Consider the following 19023-nt stretch of genomic DNA (forward strand, 5'->3'; position numbering starts at 1 on the left):
CCCATAAATCTGGGCTAGGGTATCAAAGCTCTTGGTTTCCAAAGAGGAATGCTTTCACCAAGAACCAGCAAGATACCATCTATATGATGCACTGTAGGTTCTGCCTGGACATTTGGTCTTTTTATATCAAGGAATTAGCAAGCAAGAAGGGTTGTCCCTAATTTGTCAGTGTAACTGACCCTGAATCATGAGGAGGAGGTGGGACAAGTGCTAGACCATGGGGATAAGGGGGACATGAGGAATGTGCTGGGTGCCCATGTGATCTTCTTGGATATTTCTTGGCATTTTCTTGGCAGTAAATAAGTGCAGTCACCCTGGCCTCAGAAGAGCATGTTGACAAGGGCTCAGACCCCTCAGGGATGAAAGTCATAGTCTCAATATCAGGTAGACATTGAGACCAGCAGAGGTGCCAGTTGAGGGTAAGAGCATTTACAACAGATAAGATTATGAAGATTACCTAGGCACTGCTCCCAGAATTTACATGAAGAGGTGGATCCAAGCGATGCAAGGGCTGGACTGTGGTGGACTCTGGGATACACCACTCTGATCCCTCTTCAGGAATAAGGGACTTTGCACCCTGGCTGACATGAATGCTGCTGGCACACAGCCCCAGCATCTGCACAAGTCCCCTCCAGCCCTGCCAAGGCTTCCATTAAGACCACATTGCAGCTTCACTTCTCTTTCTTTTCTCCCAGTCAAGCTTCCTCCCCTTCTCTTCCTTTCCTTGCTCAAATGTTGACCCAAGACACTCCCTACTAAAGCCCCTACATGTTAATCTCCAACTCAGAGTTCGCTTCTAGGGAACCCAGCCTGCAATATCTGCCTTTCCTCTTTGCTCCTACAATAATCTGTGCATTATTACTTCATTCTAGTACTTACCATGTTGTATTGAAAGTACTTGTTTATGCAGCTATCTGCTGTACTATTCCATGAGTTTCTGAAGATCAAGGACCATAGCATGTGCATCTTCATCTCTTCAGTACCCAGCACAGTGCCTGGCTCACAGGTGGTGTCACAGATTCTGTTGGTGCCCCATTTAGATCCCTTTTAACAGGCTGGTGCACCCATCATTCAGCTGCCAGAGTTTGCCTTATCAAAAACTCCAGTGAAATCACATTTCTATCCTGGAGGGCAACCCACAGTGAAAGACTGATTAAAACAGATGTATAAAGTATGTACAATTCTGTGTTGCCATTCATGCTGCAGAGCCCCTCTGGGATCAGGCTGAGATTACATCAGCTGAAACCACATCTTTGCTTGGTATCCCCTCCTGCTCCGTCCTGCTGCTCTCACTTCCTTACATTCTCTCCTGGGAGAAACCACTCAATGGTTCACTTGTACAAGAATCCCCGTCTCCGGCTTTCTCTCTACAGAACCTGACCTTAAACAGGCAGGGAGCAAGCAAGCATTTATTAAACCAAACTAAACTGACCTAGTAGACCCCTCATTCTATAGTTGAGTAAACTCAGATTTAGAAAAGCTTAGAGACTTGTGTAAAGTAAAGTTAGTTAGAAACAGAGCTGGGACACAAACCAAGCTTTCCCAATCACCAATCCAACCTTTTAACCAAGATATGAAGTTTATACAGAGGTGAATATGATCCCTATAGACTCTCCCAAATATGCATAAGCATCCTTTCCTCTAGCATTAATAATTAAACTCAACAAAACTAAAACGTAGAGCTAAGGTCATTAAAGTTGAAACACGAAATTACAAGCCCACTGGCTGTCTGAGCTTATCCTACTGGCCTTCCCATTGCTGAATTCCCCCACCCCAACTTTTAACGGACTTAGAAGCTGTATTGTTAAGGTTTCAAAACCAGGAAATGTTTTCTAAATCATAAAATCTACTGCTGAGAATGACCAAGTAAAGTTAATAAACAATATCCCTATATTTTTCCACATTTCACCTCTCCAGCACTAAATCAATTCCAGTCCCAGCTGGTGGCCAGAAATTTCCATTGCCTCACAAGAAAAACAAGGAAGCAGGTTAAAAACTTCTGGTTTGAAGCCTGAAGCCAGTTCATGTCCTCACATACCTCCAACTCAACCCCATTTTTTTGCAGCCCCTAATAAATGTCTCAAAATAATAATGAGCAAACAGAAACGCAAGTGACATGGGCTCCTGGGAGAAGAAAGGTGATCCCTACCTCCAGTGAAGGAAAAGAAGTGATTTCAGCATCAGTGAAACAAATCTAGTTGAACAAAAATCAGAGATGACTTTTGTGTGCTTAAAGAAAAGGTGAAAGTATTGAATAAAAGACAGAGTTTGGCGGTAAGGTAGATAAAATACTTTACATAAAACATTTATATTGTTCTGCAACTTATCCCAGGAGAGTGATCATTTTATTCGGTGTATCGACCTTAGAATTGATTCCCATTCCTTTTTCCAAATACATCTTTCTGGTTTTTTGTTTGTTTGAAATCACAGTTGCTTATCAATTGGGAAATGTAGACCATACTAGAAGCACTTGGCCTAGTCAAGGGAGGTTTCAGGCAAGGCAGTGGCTCCTGGGAATACCTGGGGAGTGGAGCAGAGAAAAAGGGGAATGGGGAGGAAAGAGAGGAGGGGCAGGAGAGAAGGGAGAGGGGGATGCAAGGGACCAAAGGCCCCGTCTGGCTGAGCCCTGGCTGAGCGCAGGGTGTGGAGCGGATAGCCAGGATGCACCAGTATTAGGGGTCAAGGGGCAAATGGTCCGAGGGCAAATGCCACCTTGTGCACTTAAAAGGCCTTCCCTAACCATTCTCTTTAAAGTACTTTCACACACATACTCTCAAAGGCACACATGCCAGAGGCCCTTATCATAATCTCTGATTACCTCCTTTATTTGTTTTCTTGGTTATTACTCAGCCCTAGCCATACCACCCCAAAGATTCTATAACATTCTGAGGTCAGATCTTTTGTTAGTCTTGATTGCTGCCTAATTCTCAGTGCCCACCACAGTGCCTGGCAAATATTAATAGCAGGCACTCAATACTTGGAAACCAAGGAGAAGTTCGGACTCTATCCAAAGAGGGCTAGACAGGGATCAAACAGGGAAATGGCTTGATTAGATTGCAATTTGGGAGATGACTCCGGCTGAAATGCAGACTGAAAAAGGTGGCAGGGTGCAGGGAAGCAGGGAGAGGGAGAAGCGGAAGGGTTCAAGAGATACTGGGATAGGATTATCAGGGTAGGGAGAAGTGAGAAGACCAGGGGGCAATCCAGATTAATTTCCAGATTTCTGGCTTGGTGTCCACTTACTAAGATGGGGAACTTAGGAGGAAAAGCTTTGGTTTGATTTTGCTTTGTTTTGTTGATATGTATATGACAAGAAATTCTCAATGAGCGTTTAGAGAGCAAATGAATGACTGACCAGCTGGATCCCTGAGGGCAGGAGGGGCCTTATGAACCATATTAAGGAGATTGAACTTTATTCTGTAGACAATGGGGAAGTATTAAATGGTTTTCAGTTAGCAAGAGACAGATCAGTTCTGTGCTTTAGAAAGATTGGTCTGGTGGCTGTGCAAGTCTAGCACAGGATAGATACTATTAATAATTAGAAAAGTATTTTGAAAAAGATTTCAGAATTGTTTGCTTTCACTGAAAATTAGAGTTAACTTTTCATAATATCATATTTTCACTAAGTTGAAATCGTGCTTTTTTAATAGGTTGCCACTCTTCCAAATATATTCTACAACTATAATAAATATAGCAGTTTGTTTATTTATTCATTTGAGATAGGGTCTTGCTCTGTTGTCCAGGCTAGAGTACATCATCATAGCTCACTGCAGCCTCAAACTCCTGGGCTCAAGCTATCCTCTTGCTTCTGCCTCCTGAGTAGCTGAGACTACAGATAGGCACCACCACGCCCAGCTAATTTTTTTATTTTTTGTAGAGATGGGGTCTAGCTATGTTGCCCAGGCTGGTCTCAAACTGTAGGCCTCAAGCGATCTTCCTGCCTTAGCCTCCTAAAGTGCTAGGATTATAGGCTGGAGCCACTGCACCCAGCCTAGAAGTTTATTTTTAAATTTTAAATTAAAAAACAACAAAAACAAAACTTCTCTGCTAATTTGCATTATACAAAGTCCCAAGATAAAGTCCTAAGAGGAGGTCTTGCATTATAAAACAGCTCTTACTCATGCTGTATCATTTGAGAATAGTAACTTCCCTTGGAAGTGAAGCGGGAGGTAAGCCACATTTTGCCCCACAAATCTATTCTTATGAATATTGAGTACGACATGGTGGCTCATGCCTGTAATCCCAGCACTCTGGGAGGCCGAGGTGGGTGATTGTTTGAGCTCAGGAGTTTGAGATCAGCCTGAGCAAGAGGGAGACCCTGTCTCTACTCTATTAAAAAAAAAAAAGAATATCTACAGTGTTTTATAGTATCGACATTATATACATATCAAACAAAGTTGGGTGTTTATCCATGAGATAACTAACTTCATCCAGAGCATCTGAGAAAGAAGAAAACTTACAGGTAAGAAATAACTTAGCACAAACATCCAACATGCCCAACCTCCTTTATTCATTGAAAGAAAACCCCAACAGGGAAAATTCTAAGAGTCTCTGTTACAAAACATGGGTCCACTAAATTTAAGTTGGGACAGAAAATCAATGAGGGAAGATTCTGTAGCCTGCCCGTGGCTATGGGACAGGCAGGTGACCAGATGTCCAGAAGGCTGGAGTGAGGGGAAGCTCTGGCACCAAATCCCTATGCCCACTCTGTTGGAGGGGGACAGAGAGGAGAGGGTAGCAGGCTCAGGCCCACTGTGAAGATGCAGATCTTGGGTTTCCAGACAGAAGCAGGGCAATCTATAACCCTTGACTTCTTTGCAGAACACGACCTACCAGGCTCTCATCTATTCATTCGTTCTCCAAATATTACCCTTCATGCAATTGCTAGGACTTCAGGTTGCTAAGAAAAAAACAGCAGTTAGCTTGCCTTTAGCTCCTCTCAATGGGCATTCCCCAGGTCCCCAGGCCCACTGCACAGGGCCGTGCAGACTGTGCCCCACGCAACTTCAGGGGGGTCTCTGACGCAGGTAGCATCCCCTGGAATTGTGCAGTGAGGCAGTCCTGGTGCCCGGCATGCCCTCGAGTTGACAATGCTCTCCGTAGCGCCACAGAGCCTATGTCCTATCCTGGATGCCCTATGTGTGGCATTTATGTGTCCCTGTGTTTGCGCCCCTGCTAGTGTGGGGTTTTCCAGGCCCCAGCCACAGGCATGGGAGTCAGCGCTGAAGCCAGGTTTGCTGCTCACAGGGACAGAACCATCCCTACGGCTCCCGGCCTGATGTTGCTAGCTCCTCCAGCCCCTCACTCCTCTCTGATGGCACCTGCCATCTGATGCCCCTGTCAGAGTTCCATGGCTCTTATAGTACTTCTTTTACTAGGATATAAACTCCCTGTATAAGTTTCCTATTGCTGCTGAAATAAACTACCACAAATTGAGCAGCTTAAAGCAACACAAATTTATCTCACAAGTTCCAGAGATCAGAAGTCAGAAATGGGTCTCACTAAGCTAAAATCAAGGTGTCACCAGGGCTGCATTCCTTCTGGAGGCTCTAGAGGAGAATCTGTCTTCTTGCCTTTTCCAGCTTCTAGAGGCCACCTGCATTCCTGAGCTTGTGGCCCCAGCCAGTAATCACACCACTCTGACGTCTGATTCCCCTGTCACATCTCCTTCTCTGACTTTTCTTTTTTGAGACAGAGCCTCACTCTGTTGCCTGGGCTAGAGTGCGGTTGCGTCAGCCTAGCTCACAGCAACCTCAAACTCCTGGGCTCAAGCAATCCTCCTGCCTCAGCCTCCAGAGTAGCTGGGGCTACAGGAACACGCCACCACGCCCGGCTAATTTTTTCTATTTTTAGTTGTTTGGCTAATTTCGTTGTATTTATAGTAGAGACAGGGTCTCGCTCTTGCCTAGGCTGGTCTCAAACTCCAGAGCTCAAGCAATCCTCCGCCTCGGCCTCTCAAAGTGCTAGGATTACAGGCGTGAGGCACTGCACCGGCCTCCTTCTCTGACTCTAACACTCCTGTCTCTCTCTCATAAGACCACTGTGATTGCATTTATAGCCCACCCAGATAATCCATCTCAAAATCCTAAATTTAATCACATCTGCAAAATCACTTTTGCCATATAAAACAACATATTAACCTGTTCTGAAAATTAGGACATGGACATCTTTGGGGGCCTTCTTTCTGCCTTGTACAATTCCTAGGGGCTTCCTATCATTCATTCACCCACGTTTACTGAGCATCAATTATTTGTAGCTTACTGGACTAAGTGCTGGGAATACAAAGGTCCATAAAGCAGTATTGGGAAGGACCCCAGGAGCAAAGGTTGGGAGGGGTTTTTTGTATTTTGTATGGCCTGTGAAGCCCTATTTAAGAAGAAAAAATGAAAACTAGGAGATTTTAAAGAAAAACTTGGATGTTTTGGCTTCTCTAAAAAAAACAGCTGTCAGGGCACAGGGAGAACTGACAGGGCAGTGAATGGCAGTGGGGGACAGATTGGGTGGGATGGGCCAGGAGCCCTGCAACTCACACCTTCCTCTCAAAGCCATAGGCCTCCAGCTCCCTATCCTGTCCACCCCGGCAACCAGGCAGGAGGGCAGGGGAGGGGGCAGAGGAAGATGGAAGAGGAAAGGAGGAAAAGGAGGAGGGCAGGCACAGAGCTGAGAAGAGAGGCGTTCTCTTCTACAGCCTCGGGTCATGGCTGGGACATTACTCTAAAGCTCCTAAGGAAACCAGCAAGCACCGTAACAGCAACGACACTGTCTATACCTAAAACGAAGTCAATAAGACTTCAGAATTTAATCCAAATACTACAGAAATAGAAGGCCTTTGATTTAAAATGTGTTCTTTAAAAAAGTCTCCAAGGGAGTCTTTTGTTGAACTGAATTCCATTTCAAAAATCCATGGAGGATGGAAAGGCCCAAATGCAAGACTCAATCATGTAAAAAGTCTAAACAATTGTTCTTAGTACACTGTAATGTCTGAAAAGTGCCACAGAAATGTACAGCACCTCTACTAAGTGGGCCCAGAAAATCTAAGCTATGTGGCAGGACCTAGGGGACAATGGGTCGGTGACCAAAGAATTCCGCGGTGAGTGCAGGCCCCCAGGGTGGGGAAGGTCACGTGCAGCCCAGGACCTCAGGCCGGGCTGGGTGAGGGCAGAGCTACTGGAAGGGCAGACGGCAGGAATCACCCATTCTGCCGGCAGAGCGGAACCAGGAGGCCGACTTTAAAACTCCAAATCCTCTGGGGGCCGGCGCGGCGGTGAGGGGCAGGCCCGGACTGGGCTCGCCCTGACAGGCCCGGCCGCGCTGGGCGGGGAGTTGGAAGTTTTCCGCCGCGGGCCGCGCCGTCTCCTCCCCCGGCCGCCCGGGCTCAGGAATGCTGGGCCCTGGGTCGCCGCGACACGAGCCGGGCCGTGCGTTTCCCGGGCCCCCACCCCGAGCACTGAGGACACCCCCTGCGCGCGCCCTCCTCCCTGCGCGCCCACCCTCTCGAGCGCGCGGCGGCCGGCGAAGCGGCGGGGGAGGGGAAGTTTGGGGCGCCTACCTCCGAGCGCCCCGCGCGCCCCGCACAGCCCCAGGCAGGCGGCGAGCAGGACGAGGCGGCGGGCCCCGAGCCGCCCCATCCGGCCGCGACGGCCCCGCGCCCTGCCCGGCGCTCGCTCCCGGAGGCGGCAGAGCCACCTGCGCCGGCCCCTCCACGCCCGTCGCCCCCACCCGGGCCAGGCGAGGGGCGCCGCCCCCAACCGCTCGGGGGCCGGACGGGGCGGGGAGAGCCTTTTGCAACCTGCAGCTGTTGCGCCCGGTCAGCGCGCACAGCCCGCCAGGCCTTTCCCCCCATCCTTCCACCCGCCCCACGCGGACGGCGGCATCAGAGTGGTCTGGTGGCGCCAAAAGGTACAGAGGGGACGCGGCCCCCTCCCTGCCAGGCTGAAATCTGTGATGGAGTTAAGCGTGCGCGTGTGAGCAGGTGATTGATCTAGAGTGCAGGTGACAGATCTAGAGTGAGGATGGCAGGGTGGAGGAGATGGTGTAACAGGAGGGAGAAGGGTCCCTGGAGGAGGTAGGACCCTAACCCGGTGTGGTTCCCCCGTGCGGTGAGCTTCAGGAGGGCAGAGGGTTTGTTTTCTTCACTGCTGTGTCCCCAGTGTGTGTCCAGGTGCATAAGCCTCAGTAGCTATGTATTGGATGAGTAAGAGTGGAAGGAAGGAAGGCAAGCTAATCATTCCTTCTCAAATGTGAGCCTTATTTTTGTTGCTTTTAAAGCAGAGTCTCTAAATTATTTCATTGAATTTTTTGACCAACCATCTATCAGAAGAATTAATCAAGACCCGAGCTCGTGTGTGGTGGACATCACCTCCCGATTTTTGGCCCATGATCATAGATCATAGACAGGAAAAGCCCCCACTCAGATCTCAGGCTTCTGGTAAAAATTGGCTTAAGCAGGGCCTGAGGAGGACACGGGGTTGACGGAGAGGAACCGAGAACCTTCTATTATATTAACAGAATCAGCTTCTCTGGGCAGCATTTCTTCAACTGTGTTCTCTGCAACCTTGGTGCTGGTCAAAATACCAATGCATGTGCTACAAGAACAGTCAATGCTAGTGCTGTTTGGTTCCTAACAAAATTAATGATGGCTTCATTTCCTTTGTCTGATCTATATTAAAGTGTTTTTTAAGCATAGAATCAAATTTTGACCTTTCTTCAGCAGATGATCTGTGACACCACAGTTCTGCTTTGGAGTCAACATGTGCTGTCTACCCGGCAGCCAGCCATTCCCCTGGGAACTCTCCCTCTTTCTTCAGGGAGCTGCTCTCTGCTCCTGCCCCCACCACGTTTGGAAAATGAGAGCTGGCAACCCATTCACCTGCCACAGTGAGAGGTCAGGGAGTGGGCTCTCCACCCAAGTGGGGCCAGTCAATTCCAATTTGAAGACTTTCAGGCAAGGCTTCTAGGGAAGAGCATCTGCTCCTCTCTGGAGGAGGGAAGCAGGGAAGCTATAGGCAGCCAAGCCCTCTGCCTTTTCAAAGAGGCTAGCCTCCAATAAGGAGAGAGCAGACTTAAAGCTTTGCAGAGGAGGAGGAGCCTGAGAGTTCTGAAGCATGAGCAGTCTGTGTGTCACTGCTGGTTTGAAGATAAAGGGAGCCCCCTGAGAAGGTCAGTGCCCTCCAGGAGTGATAATCAGCCCCTGCCTGGAGCCAGTAAGGAAACGGTTGGCCTTGGACCTACAGCAAGGAAGTAGATTCTGTTACCAACCTGAATGAGCATGGAAGTGGATTCTTCCCCCAAATCATATGGCTGATACCTGGACTTTGGCCTTGTGAGACCTTAAGCAGAGCCCTGAACTGAACCTGCCTGGGCTTCTGACCTACAGAACTGTGAGATAGTAAGTAGGTGTTGTCCTATGTTTATTTTGTTATGCAGCAATAGAAAACTATAATGTATTCATCTGCAACCCCATAAACAATGTAACCAAAAGAACCCTCTCAACTTTAATCCAAGCATGATTTACATCTTACTAGCTATGGTTTATGTTCTGCAGGCCATAAATTTGCAAGTCCTGAGGTGAAGAGCTGACTTCCAGCTGGCAGATGTTGGACTCTAGCATGAGTGTCAAGGACACTGTCTGTCCTCAACTGAGATTCCCTTGGCACTCGTGATTGCCTTACATGCTGTTGGCTTTCTCTGCAAGTGCCTGCAGCTCTCTGCATGAGGGCTTACTCTGGGTACAGGAACATGCTTTGCCCATGTACGCCCAAGGCAGGCCAGGTGTGAATGCTCACAAGCAGCCCTCAACCGATGACGGAAGGGAGTTGGTAACAAATATCCAAAATTCCTCACTCTGGGGTGAGACAACTCCAAAGTGGATTCCGAACAGTCTCCTAGAGGATTGGGCTCTAGTTGCCCACAGTGGTAATCCGGTCATTGATGTGAGTACTTGGGGCAACCTCTTCCCCATACTGAGTCACCAAACCAAAAAATGTTAGGATTGGAAGGAGCTTCTGAGATTGATCCAGAAGCAGCCATGTTGTGTTTAAGAACCTGACCACTGGCTTGGTGTGTCAGATTTACCTCTCTTAGCCCCTATGAGCATTGATACCATGCTGCCACATTGTTTCTTATCTGCAATATGGGCATTTTGATAGTTCCTACCTCATATGGTTGTTGTGAGGATTAGTTAAGATGTTTTGAAATTCAAAAATGGAGCTAAAGGGGTAGAGAGATACCCCCTGAGATCTGTGGCTCTTCTGCCTAAGGCGCATGAACCCAAACCCATCATTTTATACAACTTCGTCTCTGAATTACAAGGACAGTTGCAGCAGTTCTTTAGCTTCAAACTAAACTAGAACAGGACTTCAGAGTAGCTTGAAGGGTCTAGCTAGTGGTCCCCAGGCCTCTGGCAAGAACCATGAAAGCTGCCTGGACAGGTGGAGTTCTACTGCTGGCCTCCCTGGACTCACTCCTGTCTTCTAGTTCCTTTGCATCCTCTCCTCTCCCCCATCAAATGCTGTGTGCTTTATCAGTGTTGTCCAACTAACAAGCAAGAAACGAGTAATCAGCTGCTGACAAGCATCTAAACAGGAAACCAGCCAAAAAGGATTAGATTTTCCAGGCTCCGCACAAACCTGTTACTCTCAGCCACTATGGTCTCTCACATTTACAGCTCAGCTAATCTAAACACAAACTGCATCTTCCCTCTTAAAGCATGGAGATCATACCAAATCTCTGCAGTCCTTCCAGCCTTAGCTTTCTAAACAAATGGAAAATCTCTCCAGGAGGAATATGAGCTAATAAGCACAGAAGCTAGACCCACCCCAGGCTGACTGTGTCCTACCAAAAGCACTGGAGGCGAACTTTGTGACAGAAGTCTGCCGGAAGCTGAGAGGCCATTTCAGCTCAGGTTGATCCAGGCATGCAGAATTTCTTCTGGCAGGCTCAGGTACCCACATAAATCTAAAAGCACAGGCAGCATAAGAAAAGATTACCCACAAAGGCCCAAGCTGCCACCAGTGTCTCCCAAAGGGGCCTCTACTCAAATGCCACCTCTGGCTGAGAACACAGCCTTGGTGCCTTAAACCACCTGAGTGCAAATACTAGCTTGAATACTGTAAGTGACATTGGTATGTGACCTTGGGCAAATCACTCAGATGTGCCAATTGTTTCCTCATCTGTAAAATGAAGATACCCATGCTGATTGCATAGGCGGGTTGTGTGGTTTATTGGACTCATGAAGACTGAGTATTGAACATGGCACCTGGCTCATGGTGAGAACCCATCAGGCACTATAATTATACCTGGGAATCCATCCACACCTGTGTGCCTTCTTTGTCAGCTCTGGGCATCCCTGGCTAGACACACACTCCTGAGAATGAGCCATCACCTATCTTTTCTTCGGTATGGAGGATTGTTTCATTTTACTCCTATGGACTTAGCCACATATACTGTTAACGATGACCCATGTGATCCATGTTAGTAATCTCCAGCATCCTCCACAGTCCATAGTACTAATGGTTTTCTTGGGGTTGAAGCCCTTTGGACCAGAGGTGGGTAGGAGTGGTCTCTCTGATCCTAGAAGTGTGATAAGTCACATACCCTGCACCAACTTCAGCTTCCTCCCCTCTAAGATGAAAAGGATGGATTGAATGATCTATAAACTCCTTTAAGGATCAACATTTAATGATTCTCATTGGTTATCATTGCCATCAAGACAGCGCCACCAATTTAAATAGAACCTTGTTAAGTAGCCCACAGGGAAATTCAAGATATTTGAATTTCTTTACACAAACTAATGAGACAATTGCTAATAAATGTGAAGCTTTTAATTTAGAAAAATCATTCAAAGAGTCAAAAAGAGAAGACTAAAAATTATCTCCCTATAAAGCCCTCTACTTACTCCTCTTTAAATTAGTTCAAACTTTTTAAATGCCTCAAAGATTGAATGTGGTCTCCAGCCAATTTCCATGGCATTTAAGATGGCTCTAGAGCAACAAGAAATTAAGATGTTCAGTTGTTGGGGAAAATTCATTGTTTATGGTGACTCTAAGGATATTTCTTTATAGTGTCTGGTCAGGAAACCCGCCCACATAAGGATCACACTCTAATCCAGTCATTTTGACTGGCACTTTCATAATTCCAGCAAAAGCAATTATTCCATCCAGATATTGGCCTGAACACTATTCACTCAGAAATGAAGGTATAGAAAGCAGAGAACAAATACAGGGATGTGCATTCATGCATTCAACAGATATTGAATTCTTTCAAATGCAAAAGGCACACGGGAGATGGCATGGTGCATGCAGAGATCAGTTAAGATTCCCTGCTAAAACTCAACTTGATTTCTGTTTTGAGCCCAGGAGTTTGAGGTTGCGGTAAGCCGTGGTAGTACACTGCACTCCAGCCTGGGTGACAGGGCAAGACCCTGCCTAAGTCAACACATAAATAAGTAAGCAAATAAATAATTCACGTAGACCTGAGACTTGTATTTGCCACATTAAGGAGCCTGTCTAGGAATGCCAAGAATTCTCATGAAACCTAACTTACTGCTAGATTAGTTAACAAATATTTGTATTTAAACCAATTTCTTTGAGGCAATGGCTGTGACTTCAGTGAGTATTGATGTGAGAGAACGAGGTGGACTCTGAGAAGTCGCTGCTAGTTTCAGAAATACTGGTCTTTGAAAGAGTACCTCGGGATGCTTCCAATCTCCTGGGATGTCAACAGAAGGAAGGAAAGAAGGGCGAATGAAGTTTTCTTAGAGTTTTCTGCAGAGATTAAATTCTCTGAGTTCTAGGACACTGCCTCAGGAAAGACAGGGATCTCTCGAGGACCTCTGCCAGAGATTCTGAATTTCTCAAAAACAGGACCTCTTCCTGCAGAAAGTACAGCGATTCCAGCTAAACCAACTACCTCCAGCAGCTAAGAGGTCCCTTGTTACCCTGCAGAACCCACACTCAGTCCCACAGTCTGACACAAACTCAGTGACCAGCAGCGCCCGCAGGAACTGTCTATACCCAGGTAAAGAAGGAGAACTCTACCCAGCCCCCAGGGGAGTATCTCAAGGTAGCTCCTCTGAGCAGAAAGGAGGAAATGTTCTCCAAACAGTAAAGTGCAGATGTATTCTTCTCTTCCTTGACCTGTGAGAAGATAAGCACTTTATGGGATATTTTACCCCAAAAGAAAACCCAGATCTAATGACGTGGAAGCCGAGGCATATTTAGTAGCAGGAGGGGGAGTTAGGGAAACCATAGGAGGACTGGACTGGGGCCAGGCTAACTCCGCAGGAGCCTGAACTCTTTCAGCCCTTTTTCTCCCCTGTGAGGCCAGATAGCCCCCAAGGCCCAAGTTCAAATAGTAACTGCCAGGAGGAGAGGAGTAATGCAGCCAAAGAGCAGTTTTGGTAACTGCCCCATTATTTAAGGAGACAGTTTTTCTAGTAGGTTCTATAACCCCTGACTACATGAGTGGTGGCAAGTTCAAATCCCAGCTCCACCACTCAGCAAGGAAAACAGCCTCAGTCTTATTATGTGAGAAATGGACATAGTATAGTACCTACCTCCATAGGGTTATTATAAGGTCAAATGGGATTATCCACAAAAAATGCTTGGCACATAATGGTGGGCAGCTTTCTGACTGTTAACTATTCCTGTTGGCTTCAAGCAAAGTGAGATATTCTTTCCTTAAAGAATACTATTTAAAAACATGTAAAAACCAAGAGGAAAAGGAAATAGCTGGGTGTTAGAGGACCCAGGTATTTGTTTTATTTAAAGAATATTACTCCACCATGCTAGTTTGCTTGCAAGGAACAGAACCCCACTGAAGGGGCCTTCACTGGGACTAAAGGCCATGCATGGTGACCAGGAGGAGAGCAAGAGCCCTTTCTGGTGTGTGAGCTGGACTTTGAAGAGTAGGCCAGCAGAGACGGTGTAGGAGGGACCCAGGGGGTAGGGGCTGGTACTTCCAGACTGTTCTTTCCTCTTCAGGAGGCAGCTTCTGTCCCAGGAACACCAGGAGAAGGATCGAGTTCCAAGAAGGAGGAGGGTGATGTCTCAGAATGGCAGAGTGTGTTTAACTTCTCAAGTTTGTCCAGTTCATCGCATACACAGGTGGGCTCTTCCCCACTAGCAACACCTGCACTGTGTGGCTGGTGCTTTACCCTGTCTTGAGCTTATGAGTGTCCTAGGGACTGTGGGAGACTATTTCCATGTGCTGAAATAAACTGGGGACCAAGGTAGGACCTTGATTCACCACTGTCAGTGATTCTCCAACAAGAGCAAAGTCCTCCCTTGACACCAGCAGAAGTAGCACACTCGGTCCCAGAGCGCAGGCAGGTGGGTTCTCTGTGATGGAGATCGGGCAGTCCGTGGACTGAGGCCTAGCAGCCAGGTGGCATCTCCGGGCTTTGCCAGGCCACCTACCTGGCAGCAAGGCCTTTCCACCTTGGCCATATTCCTGAGTCAGCTCCTGAGGGGTTTCATCCCTGCTTCTATTCTGTCCTCCTCCCCCATCCCTAGTCGCTTTCTCCCTGGCCCAGGATGCTCTCTTTTGATTGGGAATAATCTACTCTCTCCCCTCTGCTTTTGGCCATGCTTTTGTTCCTTGCTTCACAGAGGGGTCTCAGGGGAGAAAGTACACAGAGCACCTACACTATTGTTGCTTTTGTGTGCAAAAAACCTAAACCCTTACAGGTATGGGATTCATAGTCACAAAGGTAACTACTTGTTTGGATGCTAAGTGAAAGGGTGCTCACAAAGAGAAAAGCTCTAAATTAATATCTCCAACGATGATTCCAGCCACTTCTGGTTATTGGGCAATACTGTGGGTAAGGCTGGCTGGTCTATCCTTCCACCACATCTAGAATGCAGCATTCAGATCAAAGATTTGGCATTTAGGAGCATCCCAAACCCTGAATTCAGCTTATCCAGGGGCTGGTTCATGAGACCTACACTCACCAGAAGGCTGGGTATGGTCAGAGAGGGAGAGAAAGAGAACTAGGGAAGTACAGGGTGTCCGAAGTAAGAGAGAAGAGTTCCAAGGAGTGACTGTGGTCCCAGAGATAAGCCTGGAGAAGAGCCCATAGGATGGTCTCTGGTGACACCATGAGAACTGTAACTGCAGAAGTTGAGGACAGGAGTCAGTTGGCAACAGCTTTATCAAAGGAGTGGGGAAGTCCTAGAAGCTGACAATATGAGAGACATTTGAGGAATTTAACTTCAAAAAATCTGCATGTTTTTCCTGGTTATCACTTCTTGCCTTGCTGACAACAATGAATAGCTTCCCATTGAAGGAATGTAAAATTTTTAATATATGTGACTTGATGCAATTATGGGAGTCAAACCACCATCACATTTCAAAACGTTTCTTAAACAAAATGAGAAGACTGGGCCATCTGGCCTTTGAGGTCCCTGCCAGCTCTGACATTTGTGATGCCTTGAACCTTTGGGCCATCAGAGGCCTTTCAGTAACTCAGAATACACAAAGATGGCTCTTGTCAGTAGCCGCAGTGGGAATTCTTACAACTTTCCCGCAACTGGGGAATCCTCTGCTGCTGACCGCCCATCTCCTGCTTATCTCTGCTCAGGGTCTTTATTAGGCCACAGGCTGTGATGTGAAGCCACCTACAAGCGATGAGGGGGCCCATGTGGCCAGCTCTGAGTGGCAAAGTGCTCTCTGCAGACCCTCCCACAAGGTCCGTATGGAGAGATGGGAACACTTATCCACTGTTGGTGGGACTGCAAACTAGTACAACCTCTATGGAAAGTAGTATGGAGATACCTCTTAGAACTAAAAGTAGACCTACCATTTGATCCAGCAATCCCACTACTGGGTATTTACAGAAAGGAAAAAAAAAATTCTATAAAAGAGACATCTGAACTTGAATGTATATAGCAGCACAATTCACAATTGCAAAGATGTGGAAACAAGTGCCCATTAATATATGAGTCAATTAATAAAATGTGGTATATGTTTACCATGGAGTACTACTCAACCATAAAAAACATGGTGAACTAATAGCTCTTGTATTAACCTGTATGGAACTAGAGACTATTCTTCTAAGCAAAGTATCACAAGAATGGAAAAACAGAGTGTACTCACCATTAAATTGGAACTAATCAAACAACACCTATGTGCACAGATGGAAATAAAACTCATCAGAAATCAAGCTGGTGGAGGGGGGAGGAGAGGATGGGTAAATTCACACCTAACAGATACAATACACATTATCTGGGTGATGGGCACACTTATAACTTTGACTCAAACTGTACAAAAGCAATTTATGTAACCAAAATATTTGTACCCCCATAATACTCTGAAATAAAGTAAGATAAAATATAAATAAATAAATAAAATAATTCTGACATCCCTTTTGCTAATTAACAAGCCCTCTTAGTTTTTATTTCAATAGGTGTTAATAAATTTGCTTTTGAGGTTTAGATTTCTGTTTAGGTTTCTGCATAGTTAATTAATAACCCTGTGAATGTCAAAGATTATTAATCACCCCTAGAATGATGATTAGAGTTAATTTAGACACAAAAATCACATAGTTTGTACAAATTGTGTTATTTTTTGATTTTGTTGTTTTATTGTACATATTAAAGTATACAACATGTTTTGATATACTTATCTTGCTATCCAGTACATAGTGGGCTATAGTCAAACAAGCTAATATACCCACCATCCCATGTAGTTACTTTTCTTTCTTTTTTTTTTTGTTGGGGAGGTGATAATAGTACCTAAAATCTACTCTTACACAAATTGTTTTGAAGTAAATTAATCCACAGACAATATGACAAAATAATATTGACTCTCTGCTGTTAAAATAGGAATAGGTCCTAACGTTCCTCACTGTGGGTAGCCCTCATCTTCCTTCTACTATAAAGCAATTGGCAATCTCTGTCTCTGTCTCTCTCTCTCTCATACTCACACGCACACATACACATACACGCTTCTCTGCTTGAATTGGAAGGGACTGAGAAAATTAGGCAACAGCTGTGTGCTTCCAAGAAGGCTCGCATTTCTCTGGATCAGCAAAACGTGTGATTTGGTTCATTTGCTCACTACGGAGCATTTCTCAGAAACCATTGCGAACACGCATGCAGGCAGCATAACTGGAAGGCTCAGAAAGTGCTCTGTGGTCTTCGTACTCATTTGAGGTTTTAGTTTCTACAGATGGCACATGTGAAACTGACACCTCCACTGCGCTGCGTCTGCCACTGTAATTGAGGGGCAGCTGCTTCCTGGTAATGCAGTAAAACCCAAGGGCCCATAAGACAGGCTCAGAATACCCTTCCCCCTCCAGTCTGCTGTGTGGGAAAGTCACCTCTCCCTCCTGGTCACGCCCATACACCTTGCACTCTCCCCTCATTATGCTCTGCTGGCTGTCCTGAAGATTTCAGTGCCTGCATCTTTATTAATTATAAAATTATGTTTAAATAATCTAGATAGCCCCATAGCACCTTACATAATGTAGGTGATTCACAAATATTTGTTTCCATTTTGCCAATAGCTCATCCATTCCTTCATTTATTCAGTGACTTTCGGACTCAGGGTAGACTATTCAAAGGGGAAGATTTCGAGGTGGGTTAGTTTTTTAGCATTGACCTCTGCTCATTGGTAGTTTTGTTTCAAGTATCTGAGCATGGCATGGGGGTTAGAGGTTAAAGACAAGGATAGCTTTATGGGAAACTATAAGCTTGGTTTAAGCTATAAGCTATTATAAGCTCTTCCCAAACATGTCTCTTGGATAAATAAGAAAAAAAAATAATAGTAATATTTTTTTAAAAAACAACTAGCGTTTCAAGAGTATTTACTTTTTGCCAGGCATTGTTGTAAGTGCTTTACTCATTTAATCCACATAGTAACTTTATGAGCTAAATACTATTAATATCCCCATTTTACAGATTCCATAGTACCTGAAATTCTGCTATTAGAGATTCATTTACAATACCCTCTTTCAGGCCATTCTCTCATTTTAAATGTTCATAGGCCTCAGCACAATGATGCCCTGCAGTAGTCCAGATAACAACTAAAGTTTTAAAAAATGCTTCACCTCCTGGTAGTTTGCACTCTTGGAGGATTTGGAGGAGGAGGTTCTGAAAAGAAGGAACCAAGCAGGGTGCAGAGAGAGAAGGTGGGATGTACACCTATATCATACCAGATGGACTTGATCAAAACCACCGACTCTGAGGACCTTGTATCTGTGGTTTAATTGGGAAATGACTTGGTCAGAACCACTTTTGTGTTTTTTTAATGCAGTTGTCCATTGACCCTGGGCTAAACAAGAATCTTTGGGGAAAGGACATTTGAGCCTTAGAACAGTGGGCTGACTGATGCCTAGACCCAGCATTGAATGCACAAGTGGTTGTCAATCAAGGGTGATTTTGCCCCCCCCCCCCCACACACACACACACACACGGGGCATTTAGCAATGTCTAGAGATACTTTTCATTGTCATCTCTGGGGGTTTGGGTCTTATTGCCATCTGTAGCTAGAGGCCAGATGTGCTGCTAAACATCCTACAGTGCACAGGACAGCCCCCTCACCACAAAGATTATCTAGCCCAAAATACCAATAGTGCTGAAGTTGAGAACCTCTGCAATACATCCCAAGCTGCATCTGTACCGGTAGAATGTGAGTCTGAGAGTGACTGTTGTCGCTATGACTGCACAGGAGTGCCCTCCAGTGGCCAGTATGAATCATGCTCTTAAATCCCAGTGGGTCTTGTCTCCAGGTCTCCATGCTTTCCCCTCTGTCTATTCAGCTTTCCTGGGAAGAGCTAGCAGGGACGTTCTGTTCTCTACTCGTGCTGTCCCCTCCCTCTACGCACATATATTTATTAAAGCACGGAGCATGAGCCTTCACCTGTCATGATGAAACCCCTCCAATCTTCCAGTCTGGTTTAACTTTATAGAACCAACATGTGGCAAGAAGACAAAAGAAAGTAGGGAAGGCACATAGTTCCCTTCCCTGAAGAGGGAACGTGAGAATCAAGGAATGCTTTCTGTTTCAATGCCAACTAAACAC

General features: G+C 45.9%; 2 protein-coding genes across 2 annotated transcripts in view; one reads left to right on the plus strand and one right to left on the minus strand.

Annotated features, from left to right (window-relative positions):
- The window catches only part of LOC105877306 (chondroitin sulfate proteoglycan 4-like), a 69321-nt gene extending 61615 nt beyond the window's left edge, over positions 1-7706 (minus strand). Inside the window, exon 1 of the mRNA XM_012775718.3 lies at positions 7550-7706. Coding sequence (XP_012631172.2) covers positions 7550-7628 — 79 coding nt within the window. The 5' untranslated portion in view covers positions 7629-7706. The remainder of the gene's footprint in view (positions 1-7549) is intronic.
- Positions 1-19023, plus strand: part of GZMA (granzyme A) — a 210230-nt gene that overhangs the window by 43937 nt on the left and 147270 nt on the right. The window lies entirely within an intron of this gene.

The sequence above is a fragment of the Microcebus murinus genome, chromosome 11 (assembly GCF_040939455.1).
Source record: "Microcebus murinus isolate Inina chromosome 11, M.murinus_Inina_mat1.0, whole genome shotgun sequence".
In the NCBI taxonomy this organism is placed as follows: domain Eukaryota; kingdom Metazoa; phylum Chordata; class Mammalia; order Primates; family Cheirogaleidae; genus Microcebus; species Microcebus murinus.